Source organism: Thamnophis sirtalis, unplaced genomic scaffold (genome assembly GCF_051295495.1).
Source record: "Thamnophis sirtalis isolate CommonGarterSnake01/CBP01778 unplaced genomic scaffold, rThaSir2_p1.2 scaffold_4, whole genome shotgun sequence".
In the NCBI taxonomy this organism is placed as follows: Eukaryota; Metazoa; Chordata; class Lepidosauria; order Squamata; family Natricidae; genus Thamnophis; species Thamnophis sirtalis.
In genome coordinates, this window is record NW_028261384.1 from 120,467,235 (window position 1) to 120,486,621 (window position 19,387).

The following is a 19,387-nucleotide window of genomic DNA, read 5'->3' on the forward strand; positions in this document are numbered from 1 at the left end:
CAAAAAGCCGTCAAAACCTGGCTTTGCCGGCAGGCCTGGGGGTGATGAGTTCCCTCCCCTCTCGACATGTATGGTTGTGCGACTGTTGCTTACTTTTATTATTTGTATTTCGTTTTTTATGTTCCCCTTTTTCCCCCTTGAATTGTTCGCCGCCCTGAGTCCTCACGGAGAAGGGCGGCATACAAATAATAAAATTATATTCTATTCTATTCTATCCTTCCGAGGTCGGTAAAATGAGGACCCAAATTGTTGGGGGCAATACACTGACTCTGAAAACTACTTAGCGAGGGCTGTAAAGCAATGTGAAGTGGTATATAAGTAATTGCTATTGCTAAATCACTTTTTCTGAGGCTGCAATAACTTTGAACAATCTTTAAATGAACAGTAATAAGTCAAGAAATATCAGATACATTGTACATATCTATTGAACAAGACAATATATTGTAGCCACAGACATCCTGTGTTGATAAACCTAATTAACACATGGAACCTGTCTTAATCCAGAAATTCCAATCCTCATAATTTTCAGCAACTACTTTTTCTCCTCCCTGGACAGTGGATTCCACTTGACAGCCAGGTGCCTTTCAGGAGTATAATGTGCACATCGCCTTTCTGAAATTCCCAATCTGAACGCACGGCTCCAAGCATTACTTGTAGAAATGAAACTTCAAAAGGCGGCTTCTTTGCCATGATGGAAAAACCTTTTGCATGGGCTATTTAAGGACCTGGGAAAACTATGGTACACAACGCACAGACACATTTATGTGAACCCTGGCAGTTGCATAACTGAGTAAAAAAGGAAGTATAAGTTAACCACTGCAATGGGCTTTATAAGACCAAAAAATATTATTAGATGGGTGCGAAGAGCTTAATCTATCTGATTAGCAGATGTACAAAAGCATGCATTATATTCTATCCTAGTGTTTCTTAATGTTTGGGCAAGACTGTGGAGTTATTGAAGTATTGATGTGGTTCAGATGGAATGTATTTGTGAAGTTACAGTTTGTAGTACTTTGTCTGGTAAGCAACTACTGGTAATTATAGCTTCAGTTAGTAACTGTGGCAAATAGCTATGCTGACTTATTTAGAAGTCAAAAATATGAATAGAAAAAATACCTCATTGAAATCCATCTTATATTGAGCTCATTCATAATATGATGTTGGTAGGCAAACTAACAGAAACTTACTGTAGAAAGCAAAGCAGGTGATAGAGATAAGCAGGAACTATTACATGAGCAAAAAAGGGTGGAAGCGTTTTTAAGGGCGGATCAGTCAGATGACATTCAGAAGTGACTCAGGCAGAAAACTCCCTAATTAGCTGAACTATGGGGGGGGGGGGCTGTCACAGCACCACCAGACTTTCTGTTATTGTAATCTAACTAATCTCAATAAAAGTAGTTTTAATCTTCCTGTGGAATTGATTTTCTGGTCTGGTCCATCTGGGCTGACACTTACTTTATGAACTATGATTAAAACAAAATTTAGAACAATGCTGGGGAGTTTGCAGGGTGTGGTTAAAATAATCAAGATGGTTGCAACTGAACTTCTGTTTTTATCAATTTTATCAATCAAAGGAGTAAAATTTCAATCATATGTTTGTGGCCACCATCCTGATTAGTGTCAACCTGGTCAAATTGTTTGGAAATAAAATGATTCATTCATCTATTGTGGTATAGAAGAGATTAAAGTAATTTCTAGAGAGAAGATGGTGTCACAGAAACATAAAAGCTCATGGATATTGCATTTCTCTCTACAATGAAGATAGGGGTTTGCAAGCTGGAAGCAATATAAAAAAGAGTGGTTTGATGTGATTGCAGCTCATTTACTACATGGAAAAAATGGAAAATCTGTGTATAAACATTGCTTTTAAAAACAACTTTAGATAATACAGGTAGTCATCGACTTACGGCAATTCAGTGATGACAACACTAAAAAGAGTGACAAAGAACTGGTCTTTGCACTTACAATAGTCACAGCATCTCCATGGTCTCTTGATTAAAATCTGGCCACTTGGCAACCAGCATATGATGGTTGCAGCATCCTGGGTCACATGATTATCATCTGCAACCTTCCTAGTTTGTTCCTGACAAGCAACATCAATGGGAAAGCCCAAAGTTGTTTTTTTCAAGAGGCAACTGAATTTCCTGGTTTTTCTTTGAAGATGTTTCCTTTCTCATCCAAGACGTTTCTTTAGCTCTGACTGAAGAATTCAGCCCCACTATCTAGTCAGAGCTGAAGAAGCTTCTTGCATCAGAAGCAAAATGTCTTCAAAGAAAAACCAGAAAGTCCAATTGCCTATTGAAAAAGCATCTTCTGTCTTGCTCCGTCGAATTTGCTTTCCAATCCGCAGGGCTAAGAAAGACCTTTTGCACAGGATGGGAAGAAAACTTAGCCCAGTAGTCTCTGCATCTATCCCCAAATCAATTCTTTTCAAAGGTATTGAGACGGGCGGAGTGGTTTTGCTTACAGACAGACAGTACATTTACCACAGAAATTAGCTTTCACAATTCAGGCTTCAAATTGATGACTAGGATAGATATAACTGATCTTTTAAAATGTATATTGCTTATTGTAGTACTCCATACCTAGGAAGATTTTTTTTAATGCATATTTCCAACCAAGCCACTAAGCAGTGGGGTAGTAGCCTTAGGACCTTAGCAACAACACAGCACAAATGCCTGCAAATGTCGCCTCAGATTCTCCCGTTAAGCTGCTGTCAACTCAAAGAGGAGTTGAAAAATGGCAATGCATCTTAGTGTTGCTAGAATAAGGGTTAAATATATTTTTTTGTTTTTTAAAAAATTGGTTTTCAGTTGACAGTCAGGGTGGGCAGAAGAGTTTATAAGCATGCAGGCTGTATGCCACTTTGGCTATCAGCAAAGGATGTGTGGATTGGATTAAGGTTTGTGGATTGCATTGCTACTGCACAAGGAAATGAAGAGTGAGAGGCTAGCTGCGTCAGAACTGGGAGAGAAGGCAGAAGGGGGTGGGGGGTTAAAACCCAAAGCGTCAGTCTTGCGTCTTCAGAGTGACAGGCTTTCCTGCCTATCTCATGCTTAATTCAGAGGTTTAAAAATAGCCTCCAGATGTTTATGATTGGGCAGTCGCAGAGCAAGAACGGCCTGCCTGAGCAAATAGGACTGTGAGAAAAGACACAGCGAGATCAAAGGAGCAAATACCAAAAGACAGCAGCAGAAGAAACCCGGACCATTGGTGCCCAAGAGGAAATCCAGTGCAGGTTGAAGAAATAGCTCAGTGGGGTGACGAGAGGAATGTCGCACCGCATATAGGTGTGGCCTGAGAGGCATGAAGAGTCGCCAGGGAAAGTGAAAGAGAATATTTGTGGATCGATGGGGTGCAGGAAGAAGATTTCATAGAAGGAGCCGGAAGAGAGGCACTGGCAAAAAAAAAATCTGGGTGAGTCAAGGAATTCCTTCAGTGGAGTAGGAAGTGGGAGAAGGTATGTTGCTTGAATTGTGCATCATGAATATATTATGTCATCGTCTTCATTATTTGACATAGATTCTGGGACAAAGTACATGTAGGATGTGTTGGCCCGCTTACCCCAAAAAGCAGGGTGTGTGTGTCTGTGGGCTGAAAAAAGTGGGGAGGAGTTAAGCAGTGAATTGGACTTTCGAGCTCATCTCTCCGTGAAAAGATGGATATTGATCCAGAACACGTGTATTTAAAAAAAAAAAAAAAAGCACATGACCATAAACAGGTCATGTTTATGTGGACAGGTCCCTCTAAGCCTGACTCATACTTCTCCCTCTGAGAAGGGATTGAAGTTGCTGTGAAAGATGGCACCTGACCAGGCCTTGAGGTTCTGGACTGGAGATGATGGGAACATCTTGTTTAGTTCTCTGGGGGAGGAAGGGGCAGGTTTGACAAAAGACAGTGCTGCCTCATGATGAAACTGAAGCAGCTACCACAAAAGAAAGGAAAATGAAAGAACTGCAAACCCCTTTTAGGCATTTTATACCCAGCATATGAATAGGAAAGCTGGTTTGGTTTAGTGGTTAAGGAACCAGGCTAAAAACCGGGAAATGGTGAGTTCTAGTTCCACTTTAAGCATGAAAAACCGGTTGGGTGACTTTGAGCCAGTCACTCACTCTGAACCTGCAACATTAGACTTGGGTGACAAGGTAACTGGTCAATGTTTGTTGCCACCAATAGATCAATAAACTCAGTTAATACAAAAAAAAAAAAAAAACCACAACTTTTGCAGGAAAACACTCATAAGGAAAAGGATATACAGTACATGAATAACGAGGAACAATATAGGACAGCATACCTGGAATTTTGACTGTTTTAATTCTTAGCAGGATTGTAGCAATTGTATCCCTTCTTTTGCCTGCCTGATTATAAATCTGGGCATTTCCTCCCAAGAATCAGCAACAGCCATGCAGTCTGGAGAATCTGGATCTCAGTTCTATTCAAGACTTCAGGTTGAGGAAAGTTCCTTTGAAACAGGGACAGGAAGCCTGAGACACCCCCAATATTGAGATAGTCCTTATGGCCATAATTGAACCCCGTAATTACAGTCGTAAATTGTGATGGTTGCAAAGTGAGTCCCCACATATCAATTCCTGATTTTATGACTTTTTTTGGTGACATTGTAAATACTGAGTTTCTGGCAAAAACGTCATAAATCATTGTCAACCCCAAATATTCACAGACGCAGGTTCTGATTCAGCATTCGATATTTCATGCTGTTCGTAAAGAGACTTTTGAAACCTTGATGAATCCATTGCAGGTTGTATCAATAAAGGACATTCCATATCAGGAGACATCTAACAGTCAATATTAAACTGAAATCGGAGCGGAACTGGAGTGAACAGATATACTTGCAGGATTAAAATAAGTTTCACTTAGTGTCTCATTTTTCCCCAAACTTGTAATCTATTTCAGCACCAGTATGCATTGTTGCAAATGCCAACATCTTTAACCCTTTACCATGAAAGTTGAAAGGTTGCTGATTATTGTAATTCTGTAGCATCATTGCCTTGTGCCTAATTTATGTATTTGGATGAATTTCAAAAAATGTGATGATTGTGCCACAAAATTTAGAGAATGAGTAAGACTACAAGCCTGTATTCTGATTCACATATACCAGTAGATTCCCCCATCCCTTCTGTTTAATCATGTCTGAGACTCAGAGATTTCCTAGACAAATCTTTATAGTTTTCTTGGAAAGATTCTCAGAAGTATTTTGCCATTGCCTCCTTCCTAAGGCTGAGAGAAATTGACTGGGCCAAACTCACCCAGCTGGTATTGTACCTAAGGCAGAACTAGAATTCATGTTTCCCGTTTTCTAGCCTGATGCCTTAACCATTATACCAAACTGGCTTTCATGGATTAAATGAATTAATATCAAAAGGTGAGCTAAACAAATTTCTTCTAAATTTCTAGCACTCATTTTCCATCACAAAGGGGCGCCTTGGTGCCAGTTTGATTTCCCCTGAAACAGCTTCCTCACTCTGAAATTTTGCACCTGAAATCTCAGTTGGGGGAGCACATGCTTGATATTCAATTTTAAATAGTCTTTCTCCAATATAGTATGATCTCACAAAAAATACTCGCAAGTAATTCTCCTCAAATGTATATACCATCTTTTTAACCTGACTTTAAAAAAAAAAACCTTCTACTGCTAGAAGAGCCTTAGAAGAGTTAGAACATATCAGTGGTCAATAAAATAAAAACTCAAATAATTTAAATAAATAAAAATTGGCCAATTCACAATATCCTGTCTATCCAAATTCTCTATGGACAGTAGATTCTGATTTGTTTTTGCTCCCCCCACCCCCGGACATTCTAATGCTAACCTGTTTTCTGAAATTAGGAAAAATCTTAATTATGTAACCATAATCCTTTGACTCCCCCCCCCCACTCTCTCTGCTTAGAAAGATTCCTCGGAAGCACTGCAATTTCAGACTAGAGGGCTGCTATATCTCTTGGTCCTTCTATTGTCACAAGTATTTCACAACCAACTTAAGTAATAGCAAATTATTTACTGACTTTAAAAGATTGCATTGACTATTAAGCACATCTCAACAGCTTCTTGGAAAGTTGTTTAGATCCAAGTCACTGGTTTGGAAAGACAATAGCTACTACAATGGAGACTGGATTGAGCTTTGATAGGAAGAGCCAATTGCAACCAACTTCTAAAGATCATTCTACTAATGCAACTGAGCGACCAAGTTTAGTGCATCGTGGGAATACTGAAGAACTGATCCCTCAGAGAACCAACCAATCACAGGAAGGTCCTCCCAAAACATCTCAATGCTGGAAAGATGCTGGGAATGAGTCATCGCTTGTGGTCACTCAAGTATTGCAATCAATGAGCAGCCAGTCATGGCCAGATGCCATGAACCGCGAAAAGCTGCAATCTAATAAAACGGATAGTCCTTTGAAGAGCTCAGAGCCAGCAAGTTCACCTGAAGAGATTGTGACAGGTGTGGATGCTGTTCCTGAGGTTGTATCACCCTTGTCCCTTCCACTGCAAAACACATGGATGCTTCAACTCCACCTAGAGGATGACATTGAAGACTACCTGGAGGGATTTGAGTCTGTGGCCTACAACAACCGCTGGCCCAGGGCAGAGTGGGTTGCTAAACTGAAGCCATATCTAAGCCGCAAAGCTCTTCTAGCCTGCAACATCTTGGAACCCAACCTTGCCAATGACTATGACGTGGTCAAAGAGCGCATCCTGCACCAATATGGCATCACAACTGAAATGCAACGCCAGTGTTTCAGGCAGTTCCGTTACCAGGAAGCCACGGGCCCCCGAGAAACCTGCCAAATCCTGCAGACCCTTGGACAGCGCTGGTTGAAGCCAGAAAGGCACACCAAAGAACAGATTTTGGAGTTACTAATACTGGAGCAGTTTCTCATCATCCTGCCCCCAGAAATACAAGACTGGGTCCGAGGATGCTGTCCAGAGACTTGTGCTCAGGTTGTGGATCTTGTTGAAAGTTTCCAGCTGGGGAATGAGGTGAGAGGGCTATAAGTGGTGGAAAAACAATTTGTCGTAGGAAGTTGCTGAGTTTAGTTATACAGGTAGTCCTTGAGCTACAATCATAACTGAGCCTGGTAATTACAGTCTTGTTGTGATGGGGCATGACTAAATTTGATTTTATGACCTTTTTCGTGGTGGTTAAGTGAACTTGTTGTTCACTATAGCAGGTAAATCTAAAATGCTGGTTTCCAGAAAAACTCTTGTAAATCTTGATGACATGTGACAGGGAGTGCTGCCAACAGCTGAAAAATGTCCTAGTTGCCAAGAGTCCAAAATGCAGTCACACGACTGGGGAGAAGTGAGACATCAACATGTTGAAACCGGTTTGTAAATAGCTTTTCAAGGGTGGTGGTGTTTCATCATAATTTCAAATGGTTGCTAAACAACCGATCATAGGTTAAGGACCACTACATGTATCACTATGCTAAATACCTGAATGATGGGTGCAAAGCTGGGCTGGAAAATTTAAGATTACATGGCTGTTAGAACCGATTTAATTTCCACCAAACCACATTTGTTGATTGTCTTGAATATAGTAGCAGGGGTGTTTTGCTCATTTTCAGGCATACCTTTTGTGGGCCGTAAAAAAAAATCCAGAGAGCCATTAGATGCCAGTAGTGATGTCTGCAAAAGCCTTTTTGCCATCTAGTAGCCTAGATTTTACAGCCTGGATATGGTAAATCTCACTTATGTCAGGTTTCCCTGGTTCACCTGATTCATTACATAGGTGAGGGGGATGAAGGTCAGGTTGAGTCGACTGTTGTGGCTTTGCAAAAAGAAATAGGAACTATATCGGTGATGGCGAACCTATGGAACGCTTGCTAAAGGTGGCACGCAGAGCCCTCCCTGTGGGCATACACACCATTCCCAGCTGCTCTTCCGAGTTTTTTGACATGCATTGAGTATCAGCCAGCAGCTCTCCCTTTTTTTTATTAAGGTTTTTATTTATTTATTTTTTAATACAGCTTTACACATATTATGGAAACAAAGCATTGACCGGATCTTCCCTTTTACATCATCTCATTTACATAATCCATTTTACATTATAACTTGGTTTTCACTTTCAGCCAAATTATTTTCTTCCATTATTTTCCATTTTTATACTCATTTTTTATCTTAGAATATAAACAATATCTTCAATTGCCCCTTCAAAAATTGCACCAAATTATCACTTCATATTTCTCTATTGATCTATTTCATCACTTCTATTTCTCTACTGATCTATTTTAAACAATATATATCCTCTAGTTACGTTTTGACATAGAGAGCATTTCTTTCAATTTTTCTCTACAATTAATAATGTATTATGCTTCCTTTATTTCTTAATTAGTTGCACAACAATACCAATCATACTACTGTTCCCTTTAATCTACTAATACAACTCTTTTCCCCTTTCTTCCTCTTTTATCCATTTTCTCTTGGGCTCTCACGAATTCCACTTTTAATCATTTCTCTTCTTCTCCCCCTTTCTCCTAACTTATTCTTTTTTCTTTTTCTTGTTTTTATGGTTGTAGTATCTTTTTTTCAGTGTATTCATTTTTATTATTCTGGTATTTTTCCCCAGAGTTTTCCTTGTTCTCCTCCCCTTCTTACTATCTTGTGGTTTCTTTTTGGGGTGATCTCCCCTTTTTTCTGCTTTGTAACTATAAATCCCAGTAAAATAATGTGTCTGCATTTTTTTCCAATTTTCTTTCTTCCACTATATCTTGCTCCTTATTTGTGCCCCCTCTTACTCCCCCTTCTCCTATTTCTTGCCCTGTATTTTCCCTTTGATTTTCTATCTTTTTTTAACCAATTAATGTTTCACACGCATTTTTCAGCATCCCAAATAATTCCTCATACATCCACATCTCCATTTTGCAAGTTTAACTATTTTTACATATTTTTAAATTTTGGGGTTATGTTACATTTAATTACACATTTAGGGTCTTCTAAATTCAGTGGCTCAGTTTTAGCATTAATCCAGTCCAGCCTGCATTCCAGATTTTTTTCTCTTCCACAGCCATAAACAGTTGCTGCCAAACTTTACAAAAACAGATAACAGTTCCTGTAGCCAAGGTCACAGCTGCACTCCCACTAGCCTGAGAAGTATTTTCTGGTAAATGGCTCTCTCCAAACTGCAATACAATAATCCACAAAAAAACAGAATAAAGAAAGGAGAAAAGGGACTTCCCCCTGGGCTCTTCCTTTTGGTTGTTAATTTTTTTTCACTTCCAAAACTGCAGAAGACAGAATCTCCTGAGGCTTTGGTGCTTTAACCTCCTCTGCCTCCTTTTTTTAATACCATTCCCTGAAAGCCACTTAGCCGCTGCTCTGGACCCTTTTTAAGATTCAGATCAATTTTTTTCTCAGCCCCACAAAAAAAGTTGGTCAATCACTCATCTGGTTTCAACACTTTGTTCCAACACCTTTCCAGCACCAATCACTCACCCGGTTTCAATATTTTGTTCCAATACGTCTCCAGCCAGGGCCGGATTTTCCTATAAGCTAACTAGGCTTCAGCCTAGGGCCTCAAGATGAAGAGGGGCCGACATTCAAATTGTTAGCAAAATTAAAATTACACTATTCTAAAAACAGTGAACACTAAAACACTGAACCGAAAATAAGGAGAAATTCTACGCATATGACTAATAAACAAACATAAAAATGTATTAGTTAAGATCGTTCCAGTGCCGCGGCAGTTGGGGAGCCCGCCCACGTTCCCAGCACCGGCGGTCGGGCGAGAGGCGCAGCCGCTCCCAGTAGCCGCCCCGTTGACGCGGAGCCCACCAGCGGTCAGGCAGGTGAGGGCGAGGGGGCCGAGCTGGGTAGCTGTGCGCAGCAGGGGAGGCAGCCGGCCTCGCTGCCTTTGCCGCAGAGCAGAGCCGCCCTCCGTCGGGAGGCCAGCTATATATATTGATACATATTGATATATATTGATATATATCACAGTAATGATGTATTTTATTGTCTCTCATGTAATTTACAAACTTAAAAATGGGAGGTGAAAGGGCCTCATAAGTGGAATAGCCTAGGGCCTCTTTTCATCTAAATCCGGCCCTGTCTCCAGCAGTATAACTTAGTCCAGAGCCACAGCTTTATAATGGTCATTCAGTTATGGCCACCACCACCACTGCCAGTTTGAAGGGTTTTTCTCCAATCTCCCAAAGAACTGCCAGTTCCTCTAGATCAACTGAGACATCCCTTCTTCTTCCCTGTCCCTCCAGGTCAGGTTTCAGTCCGAAGACCTCCGGACAGTGGTTTCTCCAGCTGGATTTCTGCAAGGCTCAGCAGAGTCTGCTTTTTTCCAGCCGGTCTTAGTGCAATGCTTCTGGCTTCTCCAGCCAGCTGCTCTCTTCTGGGTTCTGGCACTTCAGCACACATACACACACGTGTGTGTGTGCATACACTCCAGTTTCGGCACGGTGTTGAGTGCTGTCAGTGAACTATATGATGGTTTTGAGCCACTAATGCTATGCATTTTATTCTTATTATTTGTTAACCAATTGTCAGCATTCTAACTTAAATCTGCATTTGCACTTTTTCCACATATAAAAAATGTGTACTTTCTCTTTCTCTTTGCAAAGCCACAACAGTCACCACAATCTGATGGCGCAGGCAATGTTAAGGTTCTTGTCTCTAAGACCTCTAAATTGGCTCATCACCTGTGGTCATTGCTTTAAGAAAATTCACAAAACTCTGTATTTTGTATCTCACAAGACAATATCTTGTCAATCTTACACGGGAAAAGACCCGAATATGCCAAGAATATACCTATGCATATCTATACCCGTGAAAATCTATGAAAAAAAAAACACACACACACACACACACACACACATATATATATATGTTTTCATAGATTTTATTATATATATATGTGTGTGTGTGTGTGTGTGTGTGTGTATGTATGTATGTATGTGTGTATATATATATATATATATACTTAAAGTCACAACCCCTGGTATGCCCAGGTGTGGGAGGAAGGTCACACTTCCACTCTCTGTCATTAGGCTCGTCACAAGAGTCCATCCAGACAGAAACCCAATATTTTTACTGTTGCCTTTGTTATATTTGTGTTTTTTTATTTGTGCTGATAAATAAATAAAGGAAGACTACCTTTATTCTTTATACCTTAAGTCTTCCTTTATTTATTTATCAGCACAAATACACACACACACACACACACACACACACACACACACACACACACACACACACATATATATATATATTTAAAGTCACAACCCCTGGTATGCCCAAATATGGGAGGAAGATCACACTTCCATTCTCTGTTCTTCGGCTCGTCACAAGAGACCATCCAGACAGAAACCCAATATTTTTTACTGTTGCCTTTTTGTTACATTTGTTATATTTGTGCTGATAAATAAATAAAGGGAGACTAGTATAGATCTATTTCAAGCTATTTAGCTCTCATCAGCTAGCCATACCCTTGCTGGGAATCGAACCTGTGATTGCCTCTTAGGCAGATGTGTTAACCATTGAGCTACAGGGCTCGACTCCTTATCAGCCAGGCCAGGGTGAAAGGTATATTTACTACAGTTATGTTTTCACTTCTTTTCAATTTGCTGTTTTTGTTGTTGTAAGCTGCCTAGAGTAGCCCCATGGTGAAATAAGCAGCAAATAAATTTATCTAAACAAATAAATAAATAAAGCCTGGGAGATTCTAGAATAGAGGTGTCCAATTTTGACAACTATTGGGACTTGTATACTTCCCAGCATGGGAAATTCTAGGAATTGAGGTTCACTGGGTCTTAAAGTTGCCAAGGTAGGACATCCCTGTTCTAGGGTGTAATTATCCTGATTCTTTCCCCATCCAGTTCAGCACTTTCTTGTCTTGGGCCCCTCTCTGGAATGAGTTGCCGTCTCCCTGGGAAGCTGCGTTGCCACTGCTGATATCCCCACACACACTTCTTCAGTTGCACATTCCATCACAATACTGGAGTCAGAGTCCAAGTAAAATAGGGTCATCATTTGAACTCCATAGTGTTGGAAGAAATTTAATTCAGAAATTTAATTCATTCCTGCACTGCCTCTATCCTTCCTTTTAATCATTAGCACAACTCACAAACAACTGACACTATAAAATCACGTAGCACACAAAGGTAATAAAAAATTGCAAACATCACAAAGCCACTTCCTTCATCAATAGAGGTGGTGCCCAAACTTAGCACATATCAAAGAAAAGATCTGTAAATAAAAATCGAATCAAACATTTAACTTCCAGAGCTGCACATCCACCAAATTAAACATTACAAAGAGCATATTCACACACCGCTCACAAAGGACCAGATTTCCTATAAACATTATCAACTTCGGTACCTGTATGCTCTCGAATAAAATTACCTCCTTTCCAAGCAGCAGCATTCTTGCAAAATCCCAGCTCATAATGGAATCCCTGTTTCCTCTAACAATAGTTATGCTGAGAGAGTTGACTGAAGGGATTAAAAGGTTCTTGAAAGCTTTCCAATTAGTGTATTTGGGGATTAATCTATTTGGGGTTCTCTTTTTTTCCACATCTGATTTTTTAATGTCTCTTTCATTCCCTTTCTCTACCACTCAAAAGCCACCAGTGCCACTCAAAGACATTGACGTGAAGTTCTCCAGTGAAGAGTGGGCTTTGCTAACTGAGGAGCAACGAGCACTGTATGATGATGTCACGCTTGAGAACTTTCAGAATGTGTCCACTCTGGGTGAGGACTGGCCAGTTTTCTTCAGCCCTCTTTGTTTTCATGGCAACTCAGGGACAATGCTTTTCTCGTTCCATGATGAATCTAGCTTCTAATGCAGTGTTTCTCAACCTTGGCCACTTGAAGATGTCTGGACTTCAACTCCCAGAATTAGTTGGGGAATTCTGGGAGTTGAAGTCCAGACATCTTCAAGTGGCCAAGGTTGAGAAACACTGTTCTAATGCTTCTCATCATGACCCAAATGACCGGAGGGGGGATTTCTAGTCCACAACATTTGGAGAACATCTGTCTTAGAACGTTAGGTTAGCAGGACCCTGGAGTTCTTGGGGAAATGATAGCTGTGTCCAGACAATAGTGTTATTGTCTGAACTTTCTAATATTCTGTAAAAGTATTTATTTATTTGGTTCAGACACTGCCTTTCATTCAGGAATTCAAAGCAGTGATGGGTTGCTCCCGGTTCAGCTCAGTTCGGCTGAACCAGTAATGACAGCAGTGGGAGGCTCTGCCCACCCGCCCGGGCGCTTCTGCGCATGCACAGAAGCGAGCACGAGCCAACTGCTAGTAAACCGGTTAGCAACCCTCACTGGTTCAAGGTGATATATAAGTAGCCCTCATTTTATGACCTCAATTGAGACCAGAATTTCCATTGCTAAGCAAGTTGTTAAGTGAGTCATGCCCAATTTTGCAACCTTTTTCCCCACAGTTGTTAAACAAATCACTGCAGTTAAATGAATCGTGACATCATTGACTTTGCTTGCTGGAAGTGTCTGGGAAAGTCACAAATGATCAGGTTCAAGTGATCCCAGGATTCTGTAACTTTCGTTAAATACATGCCAAACATCCAAATTTTGCTCATGTGATCTTGGGGATGCTGCGACAGTCGTAATTGAGAGGACTGGTTATAAATTACTTTTTTTTCAGTACCCTTGTCATTTTAAAGTCACTAAACAAATCATTGCAATTCGAGGATTACCTATACATAGCAAATTCTTCCCATAGCAACCCTGGAAGTTAGATTGGCCTAAGAGTGAGAGACAGACCCAAAGTCATCTAATGAACTTCTGGGGTTGAGGCTGAGCTTGAACACTGCCTGCCTGCCACCATTCCACCACCTTCGCTACTATGCTGAGCTGGCCCTGCACAGGTTAATCAGGGACATTCAAGGGAAAGAGAATAGCACTGACACTGGTGCATCCTTGTTTATCTCTTGTTCTGTTCTAGATCAATTCTCCCTTCTCCTGCCTGTTTTTAATGTTTAATGTGGTAGCTCTTTGTGTTTGACCTGACTTTCAGAATTTTTCACTGAGAAATTGGGAAGCCATAAACTTTTGGTTATGCTTCTTTCTCTTACGATTTTTTTCTCTTGGGTAGGAATTCCTCTGGAGAAACCAGAGATAATCACCCGGATACAGCAAGGAGGAGAACTGTATTTTCAGAATAATACTATCAACTCTCCAAAAGATCGATTCACAGGTAAGGAAGAAGACTGAACAGGGAGTTTAGTTATGATCCACCTAACCTGTTGCCTAGTTCTTTATAGCCTAATTTTTACAACACACACACACACACACACACACACACACATTTTCATATAGACATCCATATTAATAAGCCCTGTTTGTTCTGGTATTAGCAGGAGAAATTAGGTAAAGGTAAAGGTTCCCCTCACACATATGTGCTAGTCATTCCCGAATCTAGGGGGCGGTGCTCATCTCCGTTTCAAAGCTGAAGAGCCAGCATTGTCGCCATGGTCATGTGGCCGGCATGACTAAACACTGGAGGCATTTGGAACGCTGTTACCTTCCCACCAAAGGTGGTTCCTATTTTTCTACTAGCATTTTTACATTCTTTCAAAGTGCTAGGTAGGCAGAAGCTGGGACAAGTAATGGGAGCTCACTCCATTATGCGGCAGTAGGGATTCGAACCGCTGAACTGCTGACCTTTCTGATCAATAAGCTCAGCATCTTAGTCACTGATCGACTGCATCCCTTAGCAGCAGGAATTATGATTTGAATTACTTGGAGTGGGGGCTATGTGTGTGCAAATTGTCCAGGGATGTCTGCAGGAGAGAGTCAAAGATGTTAAGATGGCGGGCACAACTCTATGATCAAAACTTCACCCCTTTTGAATATATTTCATAAAAGATGTAAAAGGGGTGAGACTTCAATAGCACAATCAAGGGTGCTGTTTGAGTGGTTTTGACCCATTATTATTGAGGGAGCTATCCATGTACTTATGGGTAAACAACCCACTGGTGGAGCCCCAGACCCAATTTGCAACCCCAGAACACATCCAGATTATACTCCCAAAATTTGACAACAAAATTTGCACCAATATATTTTCTACTTTTTCATCCCCAAAGAGACGAATAGACATGGTAGATTTCCCCAGAACTTAACACACCTTTAACCTTTTTAAAAAGCCATGTTTTCCTCCCCTCCTCCATCCAGCCAACCCTGTACCATCAGCTTTCAGAGAATACCTCTCAAAGAAAGAAGAGGAAAAGTATACCCTTGTTATTTTTCTATGAATCAGAGCAATGCCTATCACATCAACCAGTGGTGGGTTCTGGATCCCGGTGCACCCCGTATGGTGCAACGGGGCCAGCCGCCTACCACATGAACATGCGCAGCGTGCGCATGTGTACTTACCACCCGCGATGCTCCACGACGCCTCTGCAACGCTCCAGCTACTCGGTGGAGCATCACGCAGGCGCCATGCACTCCGTGCGCTTGCGCGGAAGCCCCGAAAACTTCAAATACCGGTAAGGAGCGTGGGCGGGCGGGCCCTCCGGAGCACCGTAACGGAACGGTACCTACCTCCAGGTCTTAACCCACCACTGACAGCAACATGCAGTTTGGAAATCAAGAGAGAGCTTTCCTTACTCCGTTTCCTTAAGCCTATTTCCCAGTTAAATAATGGGGCGGGGGGGAAAAAGGGAGATAACCTCTTCAGTTTCCTTAAAAGCAACTGCTCTTCCTTCTTTCCTTTGCAGGAAACCAACATTCACCAACTGCTATCCAAGGGGTGGAAAAACGTTCTGTTTTAAAGAGAGCCACAAAAACAGTTAAGGTACAAGCCATCGCAATGGAAGTACCTCAGGAATATGTAGGTCTAGGGGAAACACTTGTCAAAGAGCCTTCTTCTAACTGTATCAAAGAGGTTGCTGCATCAGTGCCCCCAGCTAGTACCCTCCCCCTTAAAAAGCCATTGATTTCCTCAAAGCATAAATCTTCCAAAAGAAAGAAGAACCAGTCATCTAGAACAGAGGAGCAGGCTTCCACAAAAGGTAGGCCTCAACCCTCATTGCTGCAGGAAAGATCTGGAAAAAAGGAATCGGGAAGCCAAATTTTGACTGCCAAATCTGGTAAACAAAAGAAGACTCTGGCTCCTCAGGGTGCTAGTTCATCGCAGCTGAAGAAGCCAACTGCATCAGTAGGGCAGCACCCCAAAAAGAAAAAGAAATCTGAGGTTCTGACTGAGCCACCCAAACCAAACAAGGAAATCCTGTTGGGTAAGAAGATTGTCCAGGACAAAGAGCATCAGGTGGCATCTCTGGAAATAAAAGTCCGTGAAGCCACTCTCCCAGTCACCACGTGGAATCCTCCTTTCAGTGCCACTGTGGTCTCCGATCTCACATGCCCAGATTGCGGGCGGTCCTTCAAGCAGAGATTTGACCTGCGCCAACACCGGTTTGTCCATACCCGGGAGAAGCCATATGCCTGCACATTGTGTGAAAAGTGTTTCAGACATCCAAGCAACTTACATATCCATTTGCGGACGCATAGTGGGGAACGGCCCTATCAGTGTCCTGACTGCGGGAAAGCTTTTTCCCAAAGTTGCAACCTTCGGACTCATCGCAAGATCCATACAGGTAATAAGCCATACAAATGCTTTGTCTGTGGCAAGTCCTTCTGCCATAGCTCCAATCTCACCATCCATCAGCGAATACACACTGGAGAACGCCCTTATCCTTGCTCAGTCTGCTCCAAACGTTTCAGTGACAGGTCCACCCTGGTGCAGCATGAACGGACCCACACTGGCGAGAAGCCCTATGCTTGTGTGGTCTGTGGACACAGGTTCAGCCAGATATCTCACCTCGTGAAGCACGGCCGCATGCATCCAGATATCGGTGACCCAGCAGGGCCCCTGAAGACCCATCTCCCAACACTTCCAAAGGGGTCTTCATGCAACCTGGTGGAAAAGCCTCTTTCCGAATGAAGGGTCAGAAGCCACCTGCACGGGGTGAGAATCTTGCCTGGATTTCAAAAACATGGGCTTCTTCTTCCCAGGCTAATGGTCAGAAGAATTGCGCCACTACATAGAGATGGCTGGGCAAATTGGAAAGGCAAAAGAGAAACCAAGACTTACAATAAGCAAAAGAAATGGCTGGCGGAGAAGTAGTAACAGAAAGCGTAGGAAGGGATGACAGAATTGCTAAATCTGGAAGCCTCCCTTGCAAATAATCCGCTGTAAATTGCTAGATTTCATTAATCGCATTCAGAGGAACCTCTGGAAAAAAAAATAGTCCAGGTGTGCTATATAGTCTGTAAAATAAAAACAAATATTCTTGCAAAGTACTCTTTCCCAAGTATATTTTCCTTTAAAACAATTCTTTTTAAATATTTGTTTTCTTATTCCTAACTACTTCCATAGCTTTTTGTGCTGCCATCATCTCCAGGGATTAGCACTGCATATAGAAACAGATAACAGGTGGACAATTCAAGGCATCTTTGCTCCCTTAGTCATTATCACAGAAACGGCAGGAAAAAGCTTCTTGCAAGATGTAAGGAAAATGTATTGTGTTTGCAGTCAGCAATACTCATTAGCTCCTCCTGAGTTTGGAGCAAATGAGAAAAAGAAATGAGCTGAGAGGTTTGTGGAGTCGAAGAAGAGCTACCTGAAGGCAGAGCAGAGGTGGTATTCAGCCAGTTCTGGCCGGTTCTGGTGAACCGGTAGCGGAAATTTTGAGTAGTTTAGAGAACTGGCAAATACCACCTCTGGCTGGCCTGCCTCCCAATCTATTAGCTGTCTCCCGAGTTCCAGCTGATCGGTTGGGTCTTCTTTTTTTGCCCTGCAGAGGAGAAGGAGCTGGAAAGCATGTTGGTGGGGTGGAGAGGGAATGGAGATTTTGCAGTATCCTTCCCCTGGAGTGGGGAGGAAATGGGGATTTTGCAGTAACCTTCCCCTGCCATGCCCCCATGCCCACAGAACCAGTAGTAAAAAAAAAGTTTAATCCCACCACTGCAGAGCCAAGATACTTTTTTGACACAGGAATTTTGTAATGCCAGCATGTTTTTAATTTTTCCTACCTCTGGAATTGCAGTGCATCTTCTACACCAGGGTTCCCCAACCATGACAACTTCAAGATCTGTGGACTTCTACTTCCAGAATTTCCCAGCCAGCCAACCAGAGATAATGTTATTTTTAAATATACATATATATATATTTAAAATTGGACTGATATATTTTTATATATATCAGTCCAAATACTAGTTAAATGTAAAGATTAAAAAGTAACAGCTTGGCTGTTCTTTATGATCAAATAAATATTTATTTTTGAAATGTGTCTTTGGGAGGAAATCTTCCACTGCATAGTATACTATAGAGATTTCTCTCTCCTGTTATTATGGACTGGAACCAAGAGATGGGCAATCAAGGACACCTCCACTGAATGGACTGTGGCTTGTATCTATCTTTTTTCCTGGAGCAGCTTATTTATTACAAAGGCCAAATCCTTTATTTAAAGTTTTGCTCAACCCAACAATGAAGTAAATGGAGTCTGGAAAAGCAAATGGATAGAATGAACTGTAAAGCCATGGGTGTAAAGTATAATGCTAAAATAAACTACAGTATTTGGATTTATGTTGTTATTGTTTCATTTACTATTATTGACAATTATTAGGTTTGGAATTAGGCTGGAATATTAGAAGTATTTTAAATGGAAGCCTTAATAATGTTTTATATAAGTTGCATAAGTGAATTTTGCCTCATTTTACAACCTCTCTTGCCCCACTTAAGTGAATTACTACAATTGTTAAGTTAGTAACTTCAGTTGTTAAGTGAATATGGCTTCCCCATTGGCTTTGCTTGTCAAAAGGTTATAAAAAGTGATCTTATGACCCTGGGACAGTACAACCATCATAAATATGAGTCAGTTGCTAAGCTTCTGAATTTTAACCACATGACCATGGCAATATCACAGTGGTTATTAAGCGGTAAAAATGATCATAAGTCATTTTCTTTCAGTACCATTGTAACTTCAGACAATCATTAAATGAATTGTTGCAAGTCGGGGACTACATATTCTGAACAAATCACACTATTATATGACTTTGTATGGTATATGAACTGATTGAGCTTGCTCAACCTAGCTGCCTGGAGTTACAAAAAATCTGGACAGAATAACAGAGTTGGAAGGGACCTTGGAGGTCCTCTAATCCAACCCTCTACTGAAGCAGGAGATCCTATACCCATGATGGCAAACCTATGGCACGTGTGCCCAAAGTGGCACGTGGAGCCATGTCACTTGGCATGCTCAGCGTTGCCTGTTCCTCTTCCGAGGTTCAGACCAATGGCTGTCCAATCTGTTCTTAAAAATCTCCAGTAATGGAACACCTACAACTTCCGGAGGGAAACCAACCTTGATCTTGTCCAAACCCTTTCATCACATGAAGA

General features: G+C 41.4%; 1 protein-coding gene across 1 annotated transcript; it reads left to right on the forward strand.

Moving 5' to 3' along the window:
- Positions 1-6,047: 6,047 nt before the first annotated feature.
- On the forward strand, positions 6,048-17,286 carry LOC148046335 (uncharacterized). The gene is given in 5 exon segments (XM_087713972.1): positions 6,048-6,994; positions 12,585-12,711; positions 14,081-14,182; positions 15,705-16,856; positions 16,859-17,286. Coding segments are annotated over 5 exon segments (2,436 nt in total). The 5' UTR covers positions 6,048-6,115; the 3' UTR covers positions 17,035-17,286.
- Positions 17,287-19,387: the final 2,101 nt, after the last annotated feature.